This window comes from Coturnix japonica, chromosome 3 (genome assembly GCF_054131305.1).
Source record: "Coturnix japonica strain WE chromosome 3, WE-NBRP24, whole genome shotgun sequence".
Lineage (NCBI taxonomy): Eukaryota > Metazoa > Chordata > Aves > Galliformes > Phasianidae > Coturnix > Coturnix japonica.
The window spans coordinates 36685769-36712253 of NC_140665.1; the positions used below are offsets into that span (position 1 = coordinate 36685769).

At 40.9% G+C, this 26485-nt stretch overlaps 1 protein-coding gene across 7 annotated transcripts in view; it reads right to left on the reverse strand.

Moving 5' to 3' along the window:
- MTR (5-methyltetrahydrofolate-homocysteine methyltransferase) overlaps nucleotides 1-24383 on the reverse strand; it is a 47304-nt gene extending 22921 nt beyond the window's left edge. For 4 of the 7 annotated variants that reach the window (XR_014944725.1, XR_014944726.1, XR_014944727.1 and 1 more), the window contains exons 1-16: nucleotides 24002-24160; nucleotides 19022-19236; nucleotides 17208-17297; nucleotides 16278-16347; nucleotides 15100-15192; nucleotides 14902-15008; nucleotides 13567-13626; nucleotides 13122-13216; nucleotides 8722-8822; nucleotides 8316-8377; nucleotides 7416-7483; nucleotides 6299-6375; nucleotides 4863-4975; nucleotides 2025-2165; nucleotides 1359-1544; nucleotides 606-785 (exon numbers count right to left, since the gene is read on the reverse strand). Coding sequence is in view for 4 of the 7 variants with exons in the window: in XM_085543335.1 (XP_085399461.1) it covers nucleotides 606-785; nucleotides 1359-1544; nucleotides 2025-2165; nucleotides 4863-4975; nucleotides 6299-6375; nucleotides 7416-7483; nucleotides 8316-8377; nucleotides 8722-8822; nucleotides 13122-13216; nucleotides 13567-13626; nucleotides 14902-15008; nucleotides 15100-15192; nucleotides 16278-16347; nucleotides 17208-17297; nucleotides 19022-19236; nucleotides 24002-24029 (1686 nt within the window). In the remaining 3 variants the exon portion in view is untranslated. Of the gene's footprint in view, nucleotides 1-605; nucleotides 786-1358; nucleotides 1545-2024; nucleotides 2166-4862; nucleotides 4976-6298; nucleotides 6376-7415; nucleotides 7484-8315; nucleotides 8378-8721; nucleotides 8823-13121; nucleotides 13217-13566; nucleotides 13627-14901; nucleotides 15009-15099; nucleotides 15193-16277; nucleotides 16348-17207; nucleotides 17298-19021; nucleotides 19237-23248; nucleotides 23641-24001 lie in introns of those variants that run through there. The other 3 variants (XM_015857899.3, XM_085543334.1, XM_015857901.3) reach the window with 3 other exon arrangements.
- Between the last annotated feature and the right edge of the window lie 2102 nt (nucleotides 24384-26485).

Here is a 26485-nt window from a genome sequence, read left to right on the forward strand (position 1 = left end):
CAAAGTCATGAAAAGCATTTAACATATTTGTAGGAAAGCTACAAACAAAAAAGAAAGATCAACTTCAGCTACATGTAAATAACTACCATCATTCTCATTGGTACTATTCTAAATACATAGGCTGTCCCTCAACAACATTCCAGATGTCCCCCTTGCAGAACTACTCCCATTACCCTGACAGGCCTCTCCTCTTGAAACAGGGGGGTGACAAAATATCCCGTGGAGGTGTTCAAACCCTAGACTGCTACTGACAGAGCATCTCTAGACTCATCCAGTTGGCTTCATAGCTGTATTCAGGCAATATTCTTCATTGCTGTTTTTTCTTAGACAAATTTTAGCTAAGTAAAAGGTCAGATAATGGCACAAACTCATACACAGTAACTGAAATTATGTTAAAAGGACAACTTTTGCAAACCTCCAAAGAAATCCTTTTGGCTAGAACACTGAATGTCATTATTACTTCCACTCCAGGCGGACAGCCCCCTTGGTAATTTAAAACGGCTGTTATTCACATTGATGATTTGTTGGTGGTGGTAGTCTTTGCTTGTTTTCTTTTTAAATAACCCCCCAAAAATACTTTGAGTTAAAAGAAACTTAAAACTCACTTTTATGGTTTTAGTAGCATTGATAAAATTAATGGCATACAGGTTATGTTCTTCCATTCCGGTCCCTATGGTCAAAATATTAGGGTCAAATATTATATCATTTGGATTGAAGTGTACTTTTTCCACAAGAAGGTGGTATGCTCTGGAGCAGATTGCAATCTTGGTTTCTGTTTCTGTTGCCTAGTGAAGAAAAAGAATTCTGATGTGAAAATGACACACAGCACAAAATATAAAGCCTGCCAGGAATCATTTATAACTAAACTGGCTCAATAATATGTAATCCCAATCTCAACTTCATAAACATTAGGAAACAAATACACAAAAGTATATTTACTTATTTATTACTAAAAACACCACTAACAGCCCATCTTCATTTAGAGTTTTGATTCAATTCGCTGAAAATAATTTTTCTCCCATTTCACCATCAGATGTGAAATTTAATACGCGTTTTTTTGAAATAACTAAATGAATCCAGAGATTCTATTCAGATTCAAAACTCAGTTTTTGAACTAAAAGAAATATTATCTGAAAGGAAGCATGATGGAATAGCAAGAGACAAATCTATCTGTGCTAGCAGAACTACCTTTGAAGCAGAACTTGAAATTCCTCAAACATGCAACCAGTAAAAGAAACACTTGCTAAGACTACATACAAACATCTTCATATCACGTGTGCAATGAAACAAAACGACCTTGTCTTGCAAAGGAGTAAGGAAAACATGCACAGAAAAAAATGCCTTCCTGTAACACTCACCTGACCCACTTCATCAAAAGCCATGACAACAACAGCTGCTCCATACAATTTAATTTTCCTTGCTTTCTCCAGAAAGTCTGCTTCACCTTCCTTCAGACTGATGCTGTTCACAATGCATTTTCCTTGGCAGCATTTCAAGCCTGCTTCAATCACTGAAAAGTTTGAGGAATCAATGCATAGTGGCACCTGTAAAGAACACAAAGCTGAACAATGGGATACATACAAGTTAAGAGTTACGTGTTTCATAAGTTGACTGCTTTATGTGGACATAAAAATGCATGCACATATACCAGCATTTATGAATAACAAATTTGCAGATGGTGTTTGTAGATACTCTTTGTTTTAAACACAAAACCCAGAGCAAGTTTAACTCAAGAATTTCTATGACAATTCCCTTATATTCATAACTGCTTCAAGAGCAACCTACGCTAAGTTTCTCTAACCAGTTAAAAAAAATGGCATATACTTAGCTGAAGTCAGATAGAGACTGTTAAAATCTATATTCCCTTCAGATGCCTTCCCACTATAATGCTTTTCTGTCTTCAGGTAACATCTACATCTTCTTGTTAAGCATCTAAATTGGTCAATAAATCAAAATTTTCTGAAAGGCAATTTCCTGATCAATAAAACGATCTCTACTGTGCTTTGGAGCGACTCCATTACAACCTTTGCAATATCAGGTTCTGAAGAAATCAAGTTACAAAATCTAGTCATTGCAGAAGGTCCATCCAGCATCCCATCATCCATATTGATGTCAAGAATCTGGGCTCCCATCTCAACTTGGGATTTGGCTACAGTCAAGGCTTCCTAAGGAAAAGATTCAAAACCAAAAAACAGTCAGCAAAATACAACCTGCTCATTCTCACCATCACATTTCACTTCTCCAAAACAAATGCATAGATCTACAAATTATCAAAATTTATATATACACACACACACACACATATAGGATATATATATATATATATATATAGGATATATAGGATACATATTTTATATATATATAGAGAGAGAGAGAGAGAGAGAGAGAGAGAGAGAGAGAGAGAGATATATAGATATAGATATATAGGAGTTTATAGGACAGTCCAAAAAATAATAAGTAGTTTATTACCTACAGCAACGTAACAAAAGTTGCTAGCATGGCACAACTGATACCTACTTTGTTCACAAAAACATGACAACATAAATTTAATGTGACATTGATTTTGGACAGCTGGTCATACACGTAATTAAAAGAGCTAAGATTTGCATGGTAACAAGGACTTCTGATTGCACATGATTACAGGAAAACAGTCTCTGTGATGGTATCAAATAAGGGTCTGGCATCACAAGCTACACTCTTTTATAACACAGAGTAGTTTATTTTTGGAGGTTATTTGGCACTTTTTCCATCTGCAGAATAATCACCAAGTATTAAGAAACTAAAGCTTTCCCTTCAGACCAGCTATCCAGAACCTGTCTGCTCGCCTCTTCTCTTTTTTTGTCACTCTGTAACAGGCAAGAAAAATGAGGGAGGGAGGGAGGGAGGGAGGGAGGGAGGGAGGGAAGGAAGGAAGGAAGGAAGGAAGGAAGGGAGGGAGGGAGGGAGGGAGGGAGGGAGGGAGGGAGGGAGGGAGGGAGGGAGGGAGGGAGGGAGGGAGGGAGGGAGGGAGGGAGGGAGGGAGGGAGGGAGGGAGGGAGGGAGGGAGGGAGGGAGGGAGGGAGGGAGGGAGGGAGGGAGGGAGGGAGGGAGGGAGGGAGGGAGGGAGGGAGGGAGGGAGGGAGGGAGGGAGGGAGGGAGGGAGGGAGGGAGGGAGGGAGGGAGGGAGGGAGGGAGGGAGGGAGGGAGGGAGGGAGGGAGGGAGGGAGGGAGGGAGGGAGGGAGGGAGGGAGGGAGGAAGGAAGGAAGGAAGGAAGGAAGGAAGGAAGGAAGGAAGGAAGGAAGGAAGGAAGGAAGGAAGGAAGGAAGGAAGGAAGGAAGGAAGGAAGGAAGGAAGGAAGGAAGGAAGGAAGGAAGGAAGGAAGGAAGGAAGGAAGGAAGGAAGGAAGGAAGGAAGGAAGGAAGGAAGGAAGGAAGGAAGGAAGGAAGGAAGGAAGGAAGGAAGGAAGGAAGGAAGGAAGGAAGGAAGGAAGGAAGGAAGGAAGGAAGGAAGGAAGGAAGGAAGGAAGGAAGGAAGGAAGGAAGGAAGGAAGGAAGGAAGGAAGGAAGGAAGGAAGGAAGGAAGGAAGGAAGGAAGGAAGGAAGGAAGGAAGGAAGGAAGGAAGGAAGGAAGGAAGGAAGGAAGGAAGGAAGGAAGGAAGGAAGGAAGGAAGGAAGGAAGGAAGGAAGGAAGGAAGGAAGGAAGGAAGGAAGGAAGGAAGGAAGGAAGGAAGGAAGGAAGGAAGGAAGGAAGGAAGGAAGGAAGGAAGGAAGGAAGGAAGGAAGGAAGGAAGGAAGGAAGGAAGGAAGGAAGGAAGGAAGGAAGGAAGGAAGGAAGGAAGGAAGGAAGGAAGGAAGGAAGGAAGGAAGGAAGGAAGGAAGGAAGGAAGGAAGGAAGGAAGGAAGGAAGGAAGGAAGGAAGGAAGGAAGAAGGAAGGAAGGAAGGAAGGAAGGAAGGAAGGAAGAAGAAAGAAAGAAAGAAAGAAAGAAAGAAAGAAAGAAAGAAAGAAAGAAAGAAAGAAAGAAAGAAAGAAAGAAAGAAAGAAAGAAAGAAAGAAAGAAAGAAAGAAAGAAAGAAAGAAAGAAGAAAAAAACCCCAAAAAAACAGTTTTACAGCTGTTCACGGACCCTAAGAACCTGTGTTTGAAGCTTTCTGTATAAAATAGGTCAAACCTGCCTCATGACTTGTAAGAGCTTAAGAGTCAGACTTTCTAATGAGCAAACTAAGGCTTTAGTTTTGACTGCACAAATAGCAGAGCATACTTAAGGGCAGAATCTCAGCTTCCAAGAAATATGACTCTACTGCTTGTTTGAATGTTACAGTAACAACTGACACACTTAAGAATAAGCCCTCCAGTCTTTTACATTCCTGCCCTTATGCTGTTTCAAGTTACCAATCACTGTCTAAACACCTTTTTTTCTGTAACAACTCTAATTTAGCATGCTGGAGCAAGCGATCAGAGTATATACAGATCAGTTGCAGACAAAATGCAGACCAAGTCCAGAGATGAGATGGAAATAAACATGGCTGCACAGTACTGCAAATTATCCCAAATCAGACATGCTGCACAGGTTGGAAGAAAGAGGGATTACAACCACAGCCCACTGTGTAATTTAATTCCAAATGTAAAGTCATGTTTTCTGTAACACTTGTCAAAACAAACAAACAAAAATCTTGTAAGATTGTTCTTGCACAATTAATTAAGAGCCAGGAAGCACAGAAACAAAGGATAGTAAGGAAATATATCCTCCTTGTTTTCTTACTTTTGTAGAACGGCACTTTTTGCCAGCAAAACAAACTACTAATAACACAATACAATGGAACAATGAAGAAAGATAAATAAATTGATAACATCATCTATTAAAATTATTGTTAAAATTTATACTTCATAGTTGCCTGCCATGATGAGTTTAGCAAACTTCCGTGATCCCGCAACATTGCAGCGTTCACCAATATTAACAAAGTTGGTGTATGGCCCAATCCTGAATGGCTCCAAACCTTGAAAAGATTTTTTGAACATATTTGTAGAAATATAAAAGAAAACACTTCAAAAAAAACAGTATTTTTTTTTATGCTGCAAATCAGAAGCTTTTATTACTATTTCTACTACTATTAAAGTAACAGTGATTTTTTAGCACGCCAGGGCATGCACAGGTCTACTAAGCAACTGACAATGTGATACAACAAAGTAACTTCCAGCAAACACTGAATGTTTCTGTTCTTCCTCAATGATTCATCCAATCAACAAAACATAGAAGGACAAGGGAAAATGGTTTCAAACCAGAACAGGGGAGATTTGGATTGGATGTAAGGAAGACGTTTAATACAATAAGAGTGGTGAGGCACTGGAACCAGTTGCCCAGAAACGCAGTGGATGCCCTGTCCCTAGAGACATCCAAAATCAGGCTGGACGGGGCTCTGAGTGCCATGATCTAGCTGTAGGTGTTCTTGTTTGTAGCAGAAGTTGGGCTAGCTGGTCTTTAAAGGTCCCTTCCAACTCACAATTCTATGATTATAATCTGCCCAATACAAACAACACAAAGCAATGATTCTCTGGGCTTCTGTGCACATGCAGATTCACACATATTTTGTCTAAATTTCTAACTACATTATCTCATGACTAACATGACCAGAGAAAGAGCCCACTGAACTGCCAGAGAAATAGGATTCTGGATAAGAGATGTCCTTAAGTTCAGATAAATCGGCCAATGAGGAACTTTGGGTAGCAGGTAACTCAGAGACAAGCAAGCTTTATGACAGAACAGAGTAGGCTACTGAATGAAATCATGAGCCACTAATCATGATTTAATTTATGCCAAAGTGATTTACCTACATGGAGGGAACTGTTTAAACTGAAGACTTTAAAGGAAGGCCTAGCCTATTAACATATTGACTCAGATTTAGCTAAAACAGAAGATGTTCCAGATCTGAGTTACTGCAACACTATCCCAGTACAAGTGCATTCATACCTGAGGCAACAAAGGGCAGCTGCCTCACAGAAGGTGAAAAAGGATATCTTCCCAATTCTGCCACCAACCGCAGTCAGACTACCTGATTTCTCTCAGCTTACCTTTAGCTTGCAGTGAAGGAGAGTTAAAGATACTCACCACTACAATATATTCGAGATTTTCTAAGCAAAATATGTTGGTTTGATTACATTATACTAAACACAATAAGTAAGATTTAGATAGACTTGCATATTATAAGCTCGCTGGATTTGGGTAGAAACAGAACCTCATGGTACCATTCTGATCAGCAGAAAACAATGAATAAGTAAGGCTGCATGAGCTATAAAGCTCAAACTGCTACACTGTGTTTTACCTGACAGCAGCATATATCCTTGACAGAGAGAAGGTGGAACACGAGGCTTACATAATTTCACAGCTTCAGCAATTTTCCTGTGTTAAAGAAAGAGGAAAGTAAAGTTATGATTAAAACTGAACACTGACCAATACTCAAACATAATATACTAAACATATATTAGCCTTGTTGCAGATAAGACTAGTTAGCACACTTCATTTTGGGCAGTCAAAGTCAAAAACATACTACTACAAGATCCTATTACCTCATTTGTGTAGGTTCCCTGCAAATAGAAGATCCATCAAATACAAAATGCAAGATATTATTCCAATGGGAAAGTTTATGGTATTAGCCCCAGCCCTCACTTCAATCACACTAACTTACTGTACTCCTGATTTACCAATCCACACAATTGCTGAGGAAAACAAAACAAAACAAACAACAAAAAAAGTGGTAAACATTGTTCTTAGCTGAGATTATTTTTTTCCTTGGTTGATAGAATGACTCATGATGATCATGAGTTATCATCTTTCCTTTTGCTCCAGGAAGAAGTGACACACGCTGTCCTCTACACGCCTCTCAGTTTGTTATCGGAGTAAAAATAAGCCATAAGAGCCCCCTCTCTTTTAAGCCTAGGTGAAAAAGAAATTTTTCCACTGACCTACTTGTAGTAGGGAAGATGAGAAACACTCTTTCTGAAGGGCCAGGACAATCAACAGGGCTGTTATTCAACATTCATATTACAAATTCCAAGTTCATAAAAACTTTCTGCTTTCTGAACAATTTCCCAACAGAAAACTAACAATGTAGGAGTGCAGATGATTAACATACACAGACAAAAAACATTCCCAGATCTCTTGTTCATACGTTCCCCCAGCACATTTCAACCACCAAAGGAAACCTTAAGTTTTATTACGAGTAAGAGTGCCAGAAAGAGGAAGAACACACAGAGTAATGAAGAAAACATAGGAAGTCTATTCATTCAAATGGTAAACAAGAAAGAATAATTACAGAACAAGAATTTTAGGCAACAAAACAGCACAGATACAATCCTTGTTTGAACCACGTCTCTACTTATTCTTCAAGAGAAACATTACTGTGAAAGCCAGTGTACCTTAAGTGATAGCTCATTAGATACCTGATATGTGCTGGTGTAGTACCACAGCAACCTCCGACTATGTTGACCAAACCATCCAATGCAAAATTCTGCAAAAGGGAGGGAAACAGAGAAATTAGCTTTAAGTTAATACAGGCATCTTATAAGAATACATACTTATATATATATATTTATACATATATGCACACACAAACATAAACAGATACATACTTTTTTTCTCCCCCTCAAATGTTAAGCAATTCTGGGGATCACAAGAAAAAAAAAAAAAACATAGTTGAAGAAACAAACACTATTTCTGCTCTTCAGTATTTATTCTGAAATGTGGACAAACATGGCTAGCCAGAAATTCCAACACTTAATTTTCAGAAACTAAATCTGAAATTGGTTTATTTCATACTGAAGCCCCAGATAAAAACTTATATGAATATCAAAGGCCACACATAATATAGCATAAAAGGGAATTAACATGCAGTAGATACTGTGTTTTTTGCATCACCAGCCACACAGTTCTGTCTTGCAGTTAGCAAGTAGCACTTGAAAAGACACCTTGCACTGGAACACCTCCAGCATCAGATGTTCTACCCAAGCAAATGTAAAAGTTCACCAAATTCATAAGAACTGCTCGGCTTTTTGAATGAATCCAAAACAGGAAAGTAACTATGTAGACACACAAATGAGTAGCACCCACAGATAAAGCTCCAAGAAGGTTACTCAAGTAGCCTTAGTTCTTAAGTAATTTGTCCTAACCAGGTATCTCAAATGCACTATCATTCGGTTGACTGTCTATAAATAATCAAAATGACATATAGGACCAAATGAGGAAAAGAAACAGTACTGTAACAAATATGCTTCCAATATAGGCAAATAACTGTTGTCTACAAGTACATCAATTATGACCCTTTCACAACAAATGCTGTATACCTTTATGTGCTTTGCAGTCACTTCTGGAGTTTCATCATAACCACCAAAAGTATTGGGAAGACCTTGAAAAATAATTTTCTTTGCATTACAACTCGTTAAAACCCTCAAGAACAGAATTACATTCCATTAAAGACACACTTAAAGAAGCTACATTTACATGAAGACTACAATTCCTCATTAGACTTGGAGTCATTACTCTGATTACACAAGAGAGCATTCTAGATTCTGTCACACACTGTCACAAAACTCACAATAGCTATTTAACAATTCTATAAACTGCTTAAAACTCTTCTTAATGGCAGGAACAGTAATCTTTTCAAGGTAGTTCAACTCTTATATCTAATGAGATGCAATTGTTATGTTTCTTCCCCCTGTAAGTATAGCAGCATGTACCCCCACAACAAACCTGCATTGGGGTAACAGATGACGTAGGCTGTTGTGCATTTCCCAATTGTTTCAATGAATGGTCTCATTTCAACCGCTCCTAAAGCACAATTTAAGCCAATGCTGAAAGACAGAATTTAATATATATATTTTTTTTCAGATTAAAACATCACATAAAATTACACACAAGATAAACAAATGTTAGTAGTGGAACAACTAACTCGCACAGTCATCTTCAAGAAAACCAGTCTGATCTCCCCTTTCTCTAACCACCATCTACAAAACAAACCTGTGCAAAAGTAGAACCATCATATAGAAGAAAAGGGCAAAGGGGAAGGAGACAAGTCTGAATTGAACTGGGAACAGTAAAACAAAATTTTGTTTCACAATCAAGGAGTAAAGAGACAACATCCTGAAAGCAACTGCATAGGATGATAGAAGGCTTGGGATGGAAGGGACTTCAAGGATTGAGTTCCAACTGCTAGATCAAATACTATATCAGATTGCCCAGGGCCCATCCAACCTGGCCTTAAACATCTCCAGGCACTACGCATCCACAACCTTTCTGAGTAACCTGCTCCATCACCTCACCACTCTCTCAGTAATAAACTTCCCCCAACTTCTAATCTAAAGCTCCCCTCTTTTAGTTTAAAACCATTCTGCCTTGTCCTGTCAGTATCTACCTGTGTAAAAAAGTTGTTTTCTGTCATGTGTATAAACTCCCTTTAAATACTGGAAGGCCATGATGAGGTCTCCCTTCAGCTTTCTCTTTTCCAGGCTGAACAAGTCCAGTTCTTTCAGACTGTCTTCAGAAGAGAGGCAATTCACCCCTGTCTTTGCTACCCTCCTCTGAACCCTCTTCAAAAGCTTTTGTGTGGACTTTTTCTGTGTCAGGGGCCACAGACTTAGATGCAATACTTCAGCTGGGGCCTCACAAGGGCAGAGTAGAGAGAGACTATCAACTCCTCTACTGATGGAATTCAGTGTACCAGTGGCCTCCTGGGCTGCAAGTGCATGCTGCTGGCTTATGTCTAATTTTTCACATACCAGGACCCCTAAGTTCTATTCAGCAGGGCTACTCTCAAGGAGTTCTTCTCCCAGCCTGTATACATATCTGGGACTACCTTGACCCAGGTGCAAAACCTTGCACTTTGCTTTGTTGAACCTCATTATGTTCACAAGAGCCCAGCTTTTGAGTTTATCGACATCCCTCTCGATGTCATCTCTTCCTTCTACTTTATCAACTGCACTGTTCAGCTTGGTGTTATCATCAAACTTGCTGAGAGCACGCTCAATCCCACCATCTATGTCATTGATAAAGATGTTAAAGGGTACTGGTCCCATGACAGACCCGTGGGGGACACTGCTCATTACAGGCCTCCACCTAGATGCAGAGCCACTGACCACAGCCCTCTGACTGAAACTTTTCAATCCATTCCTTTTCCATCAAATAACACACCCTTCAAATTCTACAATTTAGAGGTAAGGATGTGGTGGGGGACCATGTTAAAGGCTTTGTAGAAGTCCAGGTAGATGACCTGAGTTGTCTTCCATTTGTCCACCAGTGCTATCACTCCACCATAGAAGGCCACCAGATTGGCCAGGCATGACCCAGCGAAGCCATGCTGGCTGTCTTGGATCACCTGCTTGCTTCTCATGTCTTAACATGTTTTCCAGGAGGGTCTGTTCCAGGACCTCCCTAGGCACAGAGGTGAGGCTCACCAGCTTGTAGTTCCCCAGGTCCTCCTTCCTCCCCTTCCAGTAAATGGGAGTGATGTTTCCCTTTTTTCAGTCTCCTGGGACTTTTCAAACATGATGGAGAGCAGCCCGGCAACCACATCAGCCAGCTCCCTTAGGACCCTGTGATGCATATCATCCAGCCCAAAGGAATTGCACAAATCCAGTCTCATGAGTTGGTCACCAGCCTTACAGTGGAGAGGCATTTGCTCCCATACTTCCCACCAAGAAGTTCAGGAATGTGAGATTCCTGGCTGCCAGTGAAGACTGAGGTAAATAACTCATTGAGTGCCTCAGCCTTCTCCATATCTGTTACAGTCAGCTCTCCTTTCTCATTTTGCAGAGGAGGTATGCTCTCTTTGGCCTGTCTTTTCTGACCTATGTACCTGTAGAATCCCTTCTTGTTTTTAAAATCCCTTAACAAGTTCAGTTCAAATTGCAGCAACATAAGAACTATTTTCTAGATGCAGAAGAGAACATGTGTAATGAGAATGACAGACTGAAAAAGAGCCTTGTACTAAGAAATAAATAAAAAAGTAGTTGAAAGAGCAAGAACTGCTTCAAGTCACTAACTCAATAATTCTGTTTAGAAATTATACTTAAATTATGCCAACTTCAGAAGACACTGAGTGCATCCACCAAGACACCCCAGAGCAGCACTAAGTTTAGGCAACTGAATCTGCTCAGTACATTATCCTACATCTTAGTGACGCAGACAGTACTACAGCTTCTGCTGCGGTCTTTTTGCATGACTAAAGCTCTCACAATTCTACCAACACATGAGGTACAAACAAGTGTTCCTTCATTCAGGACTGATACAAAAATGCAGTTCTTACTCAAAATGTCTATATTGATATTAAAAATGATATTTCAGAAAGGACATAAGAGTGTACATAAGAGATCTTTCTCACTGTGATCCTGGTATCTAGAAACCATTCTACAAGCACTGCAAAACTTGAAAGATGTTTACAGTGCTGCTGAAAGATGTAATAACCACCACAACCTCATCCTGAACCATTGCTCATTTATTCACGTAAGAGATACATCAGATGCTGTGAAAGCTAAGACAGCAGAGTGCTCCTGGGACCAGAACAAGCACCACATGAGAGCCCTGCAGTCAGGATATAACTTAACAGTAACACAGTAGAAACAACACTAAGGAAACTCATTCCACACCCGAATTTCCTTTGCAGCAAGCATCTGGCAAGACATACTTCAGCACTTATAACAATAGTTCATGCATTTCTCAGCTGCTATCTTATCAACTAAACACAGAGGACACATGTTTTAGGTGGACCCCAAACCAAAGTGATTGAACAAATCTCTCTGAGCAGGAAATACAAAACTAAAATAGAAATACATGTACAGGTCCCTCAAACATGAACATGATCCCTGGGATACTACGCCTGATCAGGTTTTTCCTTGACCCTGAAGACATGCTATATCAATCTGGCAAAGTGAATTGTTCAATGCAATCTGCTCCCACAACTATAAGTCTTCTGCCATGGTGCTGTATAGCAGCCTTTGCACAAATGAGAAACAGGCCCTGAGCATTCAGACATATAAGATAGCTCTTATAAAATAGTTTAACAAATCCTTAATTTCAGCTCCAGTGCCCTTCTCTGTCCTTCAGAGAGAAGACAGTTATGAGCAATCTTATCTGAGATAGACTTTTGCCAAACACATATCACTAAGCTGTGATGCTGAGTAAAAAGAGTCAACTACCACTCTGTTCCAAGAGGCTCCATATGTTACTTCTGGAGCACCGTCTGGTCTGGGAAAGTGAAGCCTCAAGGGCAGTCAGTAAAGCTGCGAATGCGGTCTTCTGCTTTTGTATCACTGAGATGACAGATTGCACATTTTCACTGGAATTTTGTTGTAAAAAACAAACAATGGCTCATCACAATGTGCACAGCATGCATTGCTAACACTGAATTACATATTCTAAGTTAAAATAACTTAGGAAAAATGCATATATTTCCTTTGTAAATTTGTGTGAGAAGAACCAACCTGAAAGAAAAAAATATGATAAAGAGGCAAGTGGAAGCAAGGAAAAAGTAGAAAAGGGCACAGAAACACAGAATAAGGAAATAGGGAATAGTATTCAAATTAAAAGTACAATGACCAAAATCTGCTATAGTATCTATCTTCACAAATCTTAATCTCGTACTTGCTTTCTTCCTTTTGGCCTCAATAGATAAGAACAGGAGTTAAGAGGTGAAGTCAGGAGCGCTCAAAAGAAAAACACTTCACAGGTATATTTGTGAAAATTCAGTAAAAAGAACACTGGAATGAAAGCTCAGTATTTTGTCTTTCAATCCATCCTGAAACATTTAGAGCTGACGCTGCTTCCATCTAAGGAGATGTATGCCCTGCCCACCAGGGATTAGCTCCTTGCACAATCTGAGATAGTAAGAGATGCCAGAACAATTCTTTTTAAATGCTTTGACCTACTTCTGATTTCCAGTTTGTTGCAAACACAAAACACCAAATTATTTACAGCAATGTTTTAAAAGAGTTCAGTTTTCTTTTGGAAACATAATTTCTGCTGAGGGATCCATAGCAGAGCACAACAGCAATACGTGTGATAAAAACTGATAACACTTAGTGTAACTCCCATTTTGCTATGAACAAGGGGTTAAAACAAGGAAGAATCACATTCTAAGCAAAAATACATTTCCTTACCAAAGAGGCTTACTATGAGAAACGCTAATGACAAATGCCTCTCCTGTCTGGCCCGAGAGGGTACGTCCACTCTTATCTACAATGGTTCCAGAAACCTAATTATCAAACGAACAGAGAGAAGAATTAAATCAATAAGAACAAGAATTTAAAAGGAAGAAATGCTGAAAATCAAAACAGATGGACCTATAGTCCACTCAAAGTGATGAGACAACCAAAGCAGGTTTAGACTTATTTTAATTAGTTGAACACAGCTAAGGCTGATTTGATAGAGCTCTGCACATTGAAGTGTTTCCATTCACAATCACAAAAATATATGTTTCCAAGACACTGACTGCCTTCTTTCCAAGATGGATTTCAGAAGGGTTTACTGAACTACCATCCCCATCTAGTTTACAAATCTAGCCTACATGTATGTAAAATATTAAATACTATACAAATTACTTACAAATATGGGTCGAGGAGCATATTCTTCCTCAAACAACTTGTGGAGTGCAAAAAGAGCTGCCTACAGAAGAGTAAGTTGCAAAAATATTAACAGTTGTTTGGGGGGAGGGAGGGAGGTTCAGTTTGTTGGGATTTTTTGTTTATATGGGTTAGCTTTTATTTTCATTAATTTTTTTAGTTACTTTCTATGGCTGTTTATACAAGTTGCAACCCCTGTATTGCCTGTAATCTCACCACATTCATGAGGTTTTCTCCTTACTTCTGACATCTTCTAGATTTTCACACACACTTAGCTAACAAGTAGAAAACAAGGGCTATGGGATAACCAGGATGAGACCAGGATGTTTGTTTCTGAACTCCAAATCACATCAGCACGAATTTCTCCCTCCCATCTGCAGCACAACCCTTGCCCCAAACACAGCTGTATGTACTACTCTTCATACACATTCACTGCCATTGATTCTATCTAGACATACACTTTGCAAAGAATTTTGACCCTCACAAATCATAACAGTAAAGACTGACATGACCCCTCGAAGACACTGAAAATTGCTCGCCTACGTAGGCTAAGAATGTTGCACGTGAATATGAATGTCCTTCAGCACAGTGTTAAGACTATGTTGTCCTAGCCAAAACTCCATGATGACTGAACAAATCCACAAAGGATGAGTCATAACACTGCACGTTAATCAGCCTATGGCAAAAGCCTGAAGAAATGTTACGTGCTTATATAGTCTGACTTTTCTATGTAGAATTGCAAGTTTTAAGCCCCATAGCAAGTCTATTATTGCATTGAATAATTTTAAGAAATATTTTATCCCTCCTATTTTATCCTTCTAATCCTCTACACGAAATTTTTCTTTTTTAAATTTGAAGGCAGCGTCAGAGTCCCCTTAAAAAAAAAACAACACCAAACATATTTTAACTAGACTGCCTTGAAAGCTTCTCCACTCCCACAGTCAGATACACTGGACATTCCCTCTCTAGAGTACATCACAAGTATCCTTGGAGCAGATATGCTTACACTGAAAAATAAAAATATCAAATGCATTCCAATATGTTTTGCAATAGCGCACACCTTCTGGGAATAAGAAAACAGCTGGCACAAACCGCTAGAAAGACATGAGCAGTACATACTGAAAGAAAAATTCTGGAAAAGGCTAATTTATCATTAAAAATATTTCCTTCATTTCTACACATTAGCTAACAATTGAAGTCGTCACAGTTTTAATAAGCAGTCACTGATAGCTCTTTCAAGTACCGTACTGAATTTCCTTAGGTAGTACACTAAACATTTGTATAACCAATTAATCTTTTTTTCCCCCACAAGCCTCACCTTGGCATTGGCTGTATCAAATATGGTTTCTACTAACATGACATCTACTCCTCCATCCAAAAGTCCTTTGGCTTGTTCTGTATAGGCTTCAACCAGTTCATCAAAAGCTATAAAACAGAAATTATGTTTACTTCACCTGAAGGTACCTATTTCAATCTATCACCTAAATTAAATAATTTAATGGTTATAAATACTTACTTATATTCCTGTAATCTGGTCTCTCCACAGATGGTGACACAGAAAGCGTCCTGTTTGTTGGACCCATTGATCCAGCAACATACCTCTTAATTCCTAAACCAACATGCAGAAGAAGAAAAATAAAGTACAGAACCTCTAGTTCTACAATGATTGCCTTCTCAAAGCAAAAAAAAAAAAAAAAAAAAAGATCAAAGGATCAAGGATCAAAAGCTATCAAACTGTTCTTAAACCAGGTCTTTGGTTAGCACACAAGATCACCCAGCACAGAATTAAAACAGAAAAAGTTGTCTATCCAAGATGTTCAATCCATATATACAAGACTTGTATACAAGATACTTACAAGAAGTCTATGCAAAAAGACAATCAGAAGTTATAGGCTCCATTTGTTTTCCTTGTAAGTATCATTTGTCTCTGACATATGAGGCCTCACTCAACTACCCTAGATGCACAACAGAGAACTGCCATTTTTTATTAGATAACATGATCTGAATGTTCTGGCATGTGATCATACAATTTAAAAAGCGCTGGGTTTCCTTTATTTTTTTTTTAAAGCATATTTCAAATCTTACATTTTTACAGCATATGATGAGTTACATCAGTAAGATTTTCACCTGCAACAGCACATTAGTTTGAAATACAATTTGATGCCAGAATACAAGACAAAATTCCTTATACTTGAAACACAGCAGTAGAAAATAATCATAATATTCTCACATGAAGCCCTAAAATAGAGGACTGCACTTTTACAGGTGATGGTCAGATATTAAGCAGATTCCATTTTCTGCCGGGTAGAGTCAAACCAGGATTTTTACACCAGAAGTAGTCCACATTCACATATAATCAGCTATCCTAATACTGTAAGAATTGAGCCTTTCAAACTCACATAGCTTATAGACTGCTGAATCTGTCTTCCTTAAAGCAGATCTAGCATATTTGTGCTGCCTGCAGTCTAAAACAGCCAGGCTCAAGATAGCCTTAATGCAGATCACATTAAGTATCAGATCCTGCAAACATACTGAAATCACTGTGGGATGAATTATGATGTAAAACAGCTGTTATCACTAAATGAATAGTTCCCATGTCTGCAGACTATGTTCCTCCTCTGGCTAGTAACATTTCAGAGATTGTAGTAAGGTAGGTCAAAACCACAGACAAATAAGAACTGATGTACTGTTTACCTGTCTGAGCAGCTACATCATCTGCTGCTTTTCTGGCCACTTGTGCAGAGACTTTGTTTAATCTATATGCCTAGAACAATAACAAACAATTACGAACAAACCCTGAGTTCAATAGAGCATAATACACCGTGAAAGAAATACAATATTTCCATTCTGAAGCTTGCAATACACTCTGAAGACTGCTTTTAACACATTAAACAAACAAGTTCTATTACAAAGCCTCAAAAGGAACAGCTTTATACATCTCAGCAAGAGAGATACATGGCTGATCTCATCCCACATGTGTCAGCCTACAGCTGCTAATCAGAACATTTGATTTTGTAAGGCAATAATTAAATCCTACTGAGCCAACAAAAGCTAAAGAACAGAACTTTGAGGATAAAATTAACCTACTTTTAAACTCACTTTTTATTCAAGTAGCATACTTCCAACTATTTTCCTTTGCAAATCCCTTTGATTTTCAGAACATATAACACAGAATAGGTATGATATATGCAAGCTTGGAAGCAATTCCACATTAACACCAACACAATCCTACCCTATCTGGGTCAGACCTCCAGGTCAGAGAGTCAACTATACAAACATCCAAAAAACACATTTCTACCATGGCACTTGGTACTTCAAAAGCACAGAAGCGAAACAATCATATTCATAAACTGAGAGCTACTGCAAACAAAATCCAGGACAGACAGTTATTGCCTGTGCTACCATTAGCAAGAGGCACACCACAACTGTCACACATAGAGAGTATAATTGTCTTCCTTCTATTGTACACAGCAGCAGAAATGAGCTGCAACCCTACCACCTGGCTCAAGAGACAGCATGCAGTCAATAAGCAGCCTTGACAGACCCTGGAAATAAGTTAATTCTGGCTGGTAAAACCAAAATATGAAAAACCATTTGAATGTTTAAGTAATTTAGAGTTCTTACCAAATGCTCAAGGCCATAGTCAGCTTGTGCAACTCGAGTGCTACTGAAAGTGTTAGTTTCAATGATATCAGCACCTGCCAGCAGGTATTCCTGAAAAACATGAGCTCATCTTCAGAACAAAGAGCTGGAATGAAGGCAACCTAACTACTTTGTCTCAAGCTGTTGAAAAAACAAAGCCACAAATCACCTCCCAGATCAAAGGAGATCAAGTTCTCGGGACAGTTACTCAGTTGAAGGCACAGGGCCAAAGTAACATGAGTGCTCCATATAATCATCTTCCAGAGTTTAGAGTCAATCACACATCCTATTGACATTTAGTAAGTCACACCAGCCATTAATTTCAGGACCTGAAGAACACTTTGAATTTTCACACAGGGACACAGCAGGGAGTTATCCAGTCACCATCAGCAACCAACGGCTGCTGTAAGCAGACGTGGGAAAGGCAGCAGTTAAACAACAGTAGAGGATTAGAAAATTCATAAATTATGAAGGAAACTTTATAGCAAATGAGAACATAAGCTTAGGAGAACTATGTTTTGTGCAGATCACATTTAATGTTTAACTAATGACCCATATTCATGAAATAATTAAGTGTTCTGCTGCTGTTTGGCTGACTTATTACAAATGAAGTAAACTGAAATCAATGCAAACTGAAATACCTTTTTATATTCTACTCTTCATTTTTATAACCTCTCTCAATTGCTTTCCTCTTTTCCTTTTTTATCAGGTTAACTCTTAAGTAACATGAACATTATCCAACTAGGCATTTGGTTTGACCTAATACAATCTCAAGCTACATCACTAACACTCTAATAGCTCTGTGGAATTCTACTGTTAAACCAGCTTTCCTGATTAACCTGTACGGCCTACAGAAATTCCAAAGTTCACAATTACAGCTCAGTCAACAGTCTTGAGACTGAATTCAATCTACAAACATTTACTCCTAAATTTTTTATAGGTCAAAGATTCTTTTCAACTCATCTTTCTTAAAATTCAAAGACTGACAGGATGTAAACACAAACATACAGAAAAAATAATAAGTTTTGCTAACATATACCAATTATAATTCTAAACAACAACATACAAATCTTTATAATAAATGCCTGGAAAGAAAAAAAAAAAGAAGTAAGGCTTCAACTGAATCTCAACTAGTTGCAATGGTTTTCAAATGTTCAAATTATTGCAGAAGGACCTCAGAATATCTGCAACTAGAGAAATACAAGATTTAAGAAGAGTTTGGTGTTGTTGATTTTTAAGTTTAACTGAAGATATAGAAATAATAAAATCTGTTTGCAAATTCCTAATGATCACATGTAAACTGTTAAGTCCTCTGGGCCACACAATGTTTTAGGAAAAAAAAAACAAAACATGGAAGCATACATGCTCATTAGAAAGCCATTCATTCCCTATGGAGAGGTCTGCTTCAGGCTGCCACATTTAACAGCCCTTTAATATGCAATTATAGAAACACGCATGTAGAATTCAGATTTGTCCTACTTAGATGCATTTTCACTACCGTCTGAGGAGGAGAAAAGGAAAAAAAATAGTGAAATAAGTTTATCTACAATTAACAAAAAATGCAGCAGCAACTTAAGTCAAAAAGGAATTTTAAAACAACACTAAGTAACCTTAGAAAGAAAGACACAAATGCTGTGGTCATGTAGCCAGAACAGTCAAATCTGTTCATTCTTTTTCACTTGGCAACCTAGCACTCACTTCCCTAATCCCTAGAGAGACAGGGAAGCCAGAAACTTGTGGGGAGCACAGAGACCAAATTCTGCTTCCTTCTCCAGTCGAGAGACAGAACTACCTACCTTATGTATGTCACAGATGATATCAGGCTGAGTTATGCTCAGAAGGTCATTATTGCCTTTCAAAGATTTGGAATGGTCTTTAAATTCACGCCCTCGAAAATCTTCTTCTGAAAGAGCATGCTGCTGGATCATGGTACCCATGCCTCCATCCAAAATCATTATGCGATCCCGCAGAATTGATTCAATTTCATCTTCCATGCTTTCCTGGGTACCTGCTGCAAGAAAAGAAATCCAGTATTTACGCAACTTTGAAATTCCTAATCTATACACTTGAGTTACCTGAGTTCTTCCTATTTAAGAAAAAGAATAAAATAACCAACCCTATACAGAAATCAAACACTATCTGGTCTACTCCACCCAGAGCTCCAATCACATCATCAGCTGCATCTATCTAAATAGAATTAGACTCAATGAGTCTTTCACTTCAGTACAGTCACTTGCATAGAGTTCGCTGCAGAAATATGAGCATGAAAAGTTCACAAAGGCATACATTAAACTCTTATATAAACTAGTTTCCAACACTGAGAATTATGATAGCTTCCACTAGAGTGACATCTGAACAACAGTGCAGAAGCAGAACAGCTTCTTGGTACAAAACACTGTACTGTAAGTAATACACAAGTGCTAAACAGAAAGTAGGAGCAAGCAAAGCAATTCTTCAACTGAGTCCCAAATTCACAAACAGCTACAGGACTTCCTTCTTGCATTAGAATAGTAAATAATGACTCTGCACATGTGTTAGTGAACAGATGCTACAATAAACCAACAGATAAGAGCCAGACTTATGCACAACCACAAGGCCTTCTATGCAGCAATGACAGAATAAAACCAGTCTGGCTAATCACATGCTGATTATAAGATGCTGGATGGGAAACTTTTTGTCCAATGTTTTCTCATTGTTATGACTGAAGTCGAAAACAACTGAAGTTTCAGAACAGTTATTACAGATGAAGATACATGTTTTACAGACTAACTGATTTGACTCTTCCCTTCTGAATTCTTGCAGTGCAACCTCTGTTTTAACCCCAGTATTACTCAAAATAAACAATGCTGAAGATGAGGCCCAGGATCAATTATTACAAAGTTATATTTATACAGAAACCAAGGAAAAACTGCTCAAAATCAGCTCTCCCAAAAAGAGAAGCCAAATAAAGTTTCCAAATAAACTTGTTGTATAACAAGTATGAAGCAACTGAAGGGTAGATTAAAATACCAGAAGGAAAAAACACCTCATCCTCAAGCTGAAAATCTGAACACCAAACAAACAGGCAGGCTTAGCAGTTTCCTGTGCAAAAGCTTAAACCTATTCATATTAAGCCATCAAATTATTCATGAAAATAAGATCAATCCTTGATCTAAAGGCTTTCAAAAGCAAGACCCAAATACTGCATATCAGAAAGCGTCCCTGCACTGCAGATTCGTGTGGAGTGTAACTCTCGTGCACTAAGAGAGCTGTGACCCAATGAGATAAATGTGGGCACTCGCTTTAGCTTAAAATGGTCCCAAGGTCAAAGACACAACACAGAGACCACTGCAGCCTCACCAGCTGTACCATGCCATTGCAGCCTCCCCTCCCTCCATGCCATAAGCCTGTGCCCTCATATCCTGCACCTCATGCAGCCTGCTTTGCTTTCTCTACAGCTTTCTTGGCTGAAGAGACACCACTTTAGTGTCCTGTTTTCTACCCACAGCAGCACAGATTTCTGCTTAATCTCTGCTCCCAAGGCTGAGGAGAGTTTATGCTGAAGAAGCTTGTGAAACCTGTGCCTCTTCAGGAGTATCTTAAAGAGGCTGAAGGAAATAGAGTGGGAAGCATGATGGTGGCTGCCAGCGCCAGACAGGCTTCATGTTACAAATGCATAGCACAACTTCAAGTTCATTAAAATCCATTTCACCTGTCTTTGCTAAGGGTTACACTCGACTCCTCATCCATTAGAAAACCCACACTGCTTTGAGATATGCCCTGGCAAACAGACAATGCAATTTTCAAGTCAGAAATAAAGTCTACTGACAAATCCAAAGAGAATAAGGAAATCAGGCAGGATCAATTCATAATGTCATGCTAGAAAGTACTGAACTCTACCCCTGGGTGAAAAACAAGGCTGGCAGTCAGCTCCGCTAAACAGAGAACCATCCTCCCCATTCAACTCTAATAATTCTCCTCTCAAGAAGAGGCAGGATGCAAATGCTGGGTACAGAATAAATGAAAAAGAATAAACACTTTGAGATTTTCCTAAGCAAAGGAAATCAAGCTGTTGTTGTTTTCTTTTTATTATTATTTATATATACAAGCCCTATTCCTACCTCAAATTGCTCTGGGGAAATAAAAAACCAAAACATTTTATGAAGATCACTGGCAAGCCTTGGAAATTTGGTTCCCTCTTTATTCAGATGTGTCATTTGAAAAAATCACTAGTCTGGAAAGAAAATGAAATCAACTAAAACAGCTTTTACCACTTCTAGATGTTACCAACTAATTTTGCCCAACACATGAGATGTCCGCCCAGTACAGCTGTCCACTTTTACACTCACTCTGTGACTAAAAGATATAAGCTTTATCCATTTGTAACCTAACATTTCCAAAGGCAGCAGTTCAACAGCTCAGGTGATGAAACAAGATATTCCTTCAATTCGCCTAAAAACATTTTTTTTTCTTCTAATGCTTGCTATGATTCTCAAAAGGTACTTTTTATTATTTATGCACTTGTGTTATAAGTCTGTTAGCATAAAATCATCTGGCAGTAAGTCCCTGGGAAGAAACAAAGGATTACAATTTGCTTCCAAATTTTTAAATAACCAACCAAGTTGTGAAAGTAGAAGTTTCATCACTTGATTGTTAAGTAACGTGAATTAAGGAAAAACAAGGAGATTCAGACACTTAAAACACCATTCACTAGATTGACCAGGTCCTGCCCTAATCAGTAGAGTAGCTGCATGTTTAATTCAACAAACCAACACTGATTCACAAAAGACTCATCAGACTTCTTCCACCATTCAGAATATGTATGTATCTAATAGCACGCAGAAAAACACCACAGAGAGCAGAAGCTAGAATGAATGTTCCTGCTATTAGTCTGCCAAAAACAGCTGATGACAACTTTGTAATTACTTGCTGTTTGATTAATTAAATCTTCCTTAGCTGTATGCCCTTTGGCAGCACTGAGTTTCAACCACAGCAAGTCAGCAGACAGGTTCTCAGCAGTAACCTACTGATAACCTATTTGTTACTCCTCCTACCCAAGCAGGGTCTCACTGAGCGGCATGCCCTGCTGCTGAAGAGCCAGGGAGAACATGTGTCCTTTGCTGCACTGCCAAATATACTCATCATCAACTACTGCCTGATGACCGTGCAGTGAGGATCCACAAACATTCCCACAGGCAGCTTTTGTTTCCATCTGTCCAACAGGACTTTCCTCCAGCAGCCACTGTTCTTAAGCATTAGAAACCACAAAACTGTAGAATCCTTAATGTTGGAAAAGATCACTGAGACCACCTAGTATGACTGTGAGCTCACTCTCACCATACCTACAAACCATGTCGCTCAGTGCCATATCTCCATGTTTCTCAAACACCTCCAGGGACTCGACCACTTCCCTGGGCAGCCCATTGCACTTTTCTCACCAGTCTTTCTAAGAAGAAACATTTCCTATATCCAACCTGAACTCCCCTTGGCACAACTTGAGACCATTACCTCTTGTTCTGTCACTGTTACCTGGGAGCAAAGCCACAGCCTCCTTTTGTGTAGTTGTAAGGAGCAATCAGGTCTCCCCTGAGCCTCCTGCTCTCCACATTAAACAATCCCAGCTCCCTCAGCAGCTCCTCATAACATTTGTGCTCCAGACCCTACACCAGTTCTAATGCCCTTCTCTGGATACACTCCAGGGCCTCAATGTCTTTCTTGTAGCAAGAAGCCCAAAACTGAATACAGTGTCCAAGGTGCAGGTGTCCCAGAGATGAACACAGCCAGATGAACATTCCTCTGCTGGCTGCACTATTTCTGATACAAGCCAGGATGCCACGGGCCTTCTTGGCCACCTGGGGAACATTACTGTCTCACATTCAGCTGGGTGTAAACCAAAACCTTCAGATCCTTTTCCTCCATGCAGCTTTCCAGCCACTCTGCCACCAAGCCTGCAGCATTGCCTGGGGCTGTTGTGACCAAAGCACAGGACCCGGCATTTAGTCTATGGATATACAATTAGTCTCAGCCTACGGCTGCTTAAATACCTTTCCCATTTCCCGTTTTAGCCACGTGTAGGTTCTGCAGCAGCAGGACAGCGACGCTCTGAGCACACAGCACGTGGCAAAGGGGTAAAGGCAGCCAGAGGAATCCGGACAGCCGGCGAGCCGAAGGCTGCAGGCCTGCTCAGAGAGCACCACCGGGGCTGCACAGTGCATTCCTTCAGAGGGATTAAGAAAGGAGAGCACCAGGCATCCCTGCACAGAGCAGAAAGCGGTCGCAGGCAGAACTATTCGTTTAGAAATACTCCAACGCCAAAAGGGGATGATTTTACTTCCCCTCCGCTTCTAACATCTTCTTTAACCTCGGAAATGCGACTTGTGGCTTAGAACCAAGAACAGCTGCCAGCACGCCCAGGCGCTGCTACAAAACAGCAGCCTCAGAAGGCGGGCTCTGTTTTCCATCATTTTTATTACGTTCCCGACCGAACTCTATCACGGCATGGGTCCTGGTGCAGCCCCTCCGAGGCACCGGCAAGCACGGAAGCGGCCGGTGGCTTCCGGAACGAGCTCCTCACCAGCTCCATCCCCGCTCCGCTCGCGGCCGGGCTGAGCGCTCACAACACCCGCACGCACCCGGCCCCATCGGGCATGGCCGCCGAGCGCTCGGAGCGGCACACGCACGCCAACAGCGGCCCCCTGCCGGGCGAAGCTCCTCCCCGCCGCCACAGCAGCGGCACGTGCCCGGCCCCGTACCCCGGCCCCCCGCTCCCTGTCCCGCACGGCGCAAGCGCCCGTTACCCGGCGGGTCCGCGCCTACGCGCGCCATGCTGCCGGCACCACGCAGCCCCGGCGGCACAGCACGAGCCGGGGGCTGCCCCGACACCCCCTGACGCTGAGCCCCGCCCCGAGCGGGGCGGCCGCTGCGACCGTTAGTGCGGCCGTTAGTCCCTTCGCGCCGCCGTTAGCTCCTTCACGAGCTCGCAGCCCCTCGCTTTTCGGGGGTCAGGCAGAGGTCTGTCTCGGGAGTGAGGCAACAGCCGCCGCTGTTGCAGCAGACGGGCTATACGCCAGGCTTGAAATGGGCTTGCTTTCACTCTGCGGCTCTGCTCGGGGCTGGATGAGGAAAACGTTTCTCCTCCTCCCATCCGGCTGTCCTCACAGCGCTGCGCGCCGACAATCTGGGCTGAACAGCCGGCCTGCCCCCTGCTGGCAGCTTCAGTCTGTGTCAGCCTTTCGGCTTGGTATCTGAGGACTCGCATTGTGAAGGAAAGAAGCTGATCTGTTCCTGCTGCAGATCAGCCTCTCAAAAGTCACACTGAGAAGTACTGCTCGAGTTTGTCAAGAGCTGCCATCCTATCATGGCATCTCTGCATGGCAGTGCAGTCCCCTGATGTGTCAGCCACTCCACCCAATTTGGTATCGTCAGCAAACTTGCTGAGTGCACTCTGTGCCTTCACTGACGTCACTGATGAATAAGTCGAACAAGACTGGACCCAGTACAGAGCAATGAGGGACACCAAAAGCTGCCAGCCACCAACCAGACTTGGTGCCAATGATGACAACAGTGATGATGAGGCCTGCCGTCCACTTCATTGTCCATTCATCTAACCCACATTTCAGAGCCTATGAGGATGTTATGGGAGACAGTGTCAAAAGCCTTGCTGAATTCCAATAGACAGTTGCTTTCCCAACTGCTACCTAGCCAGTTATTCTGTCGAAGAAGGCTGTCAGAATGGCTAAGCATGTTTACCCCTTGGTGAAGCCATGATGGCTGCCCCGATAACCTTCTTGTCTTCCACATACTTTAAGATGCCCCCAGGATGAGCTATTCTATCCCCTTTCCTTGGATAGAAGTGAGGCTGACAAGTACATATAGTTTCCTGTTTTCCTCTTTTTTCTTTTTGAAAATTGGAGTGATGTTGGACTTCTTCCACTCCTTAGACACCCCTCCCATTTTCCATGAACTCCCAAAAGGGATGGAGAGTGCCCTAGCAATAACATCTGCTGGTTCCCTCGGCACTCTTAGGTTCAGTCCATCAGGGCCCATGGACTTGTGAGAGTTAAGTTTGCCCAAATCATTTCTAACCCAAGCCTCCTCCATCAAGGAAAAGTCTTCCTTTTTCTGGATTACCTCCCTGTTCTCCAGAGTCCAGGGTTCCAGAGGGCCGGTCTCAGAAGCAAAGACTGAAGCAAGGAGAGTGTGTTGCTGCATGTGCCATACTTACAACAGGCCCTTCACTTTCACATTTCATTTCTACAATTGCCAGCCTTTTTGTCACGCTGTACAATACTACGGGATTTTTCTCTGACAGCAATTCAGGCTATAAAGCTCAGTCTCCACAGTTGCTTTGCAGTGACAGATCTTTGCACCACAGATCAGCGCGTCCGTGCGTGCGCTGATGCAGTTGTTTGTGTAACTGCTGCAAAGTAGGTCAGTGGGGGAAAAAAAAAAAAAAAGAAAGCTGAAAGTTTGAAGGTGTTCCCAAAAAGGATCATTTCACATCATCCCAGTTACTCTGCAGTCTCACAACCAGTTCAAGCCAGTCTGACAGTGCGCTGCTGCAAAAACACAGTCCTCAATTCTACCCTGCTCCATCCTCGTGGTCCCATGTGTCCCCGTGCAGGTTCCAGCCTTCACAGGGCACTTCCTTAAACGTCAGCTTTCAGTGAGAACAGTTCTCCAGTCCAGTTCGTCTGCAGCTGTACAGTCTCCAGAGCTAGTGAAGGGCAATAGCAGGAAGAGGCAGCAGCGCCTCACTCTCAGATTCTGCTTAATCTGTGTGTGTTATGGACAGCTGAGTGCAACCAAGGCAAGATGCTCTCCAGAGGCTCAGGGGAAGAGCACTGAGTGGCTGAGGGCAGTGATTAACAAACCAGATAATCCAACAAGGGAGCAGTTAGAAAGAACATCACCTTTAATATGATTTGTGGTGCTTGTTGGAAGATTTTAAGTCCTTTATCTTGACTTTTCAGCGATTACTATACTCAGCAGTGCTGAGAGTCATGTGTGTGCTGCTGTCCTTATGTTGCTGCGACTCTGAAAACACATAACATATTAAAGCGAACTGAATATAAGTTTTTACAATTATTTACAGAATCCAAGTTGATCAAAAAGTGTATAAGTGCCTAAAATTGCTGAATTGCAAGCACAAAGAGGAGTGGGAATTTAAAAGAGGGTGTAGTTTTACAGCCTATCTACAGTGCTGCTTTCAGTTTGTTACAAGTTTCATATAAAATTTTGTAGCAGTCTTTAGGCATCCACATCAAATCGATAGAAGAGGA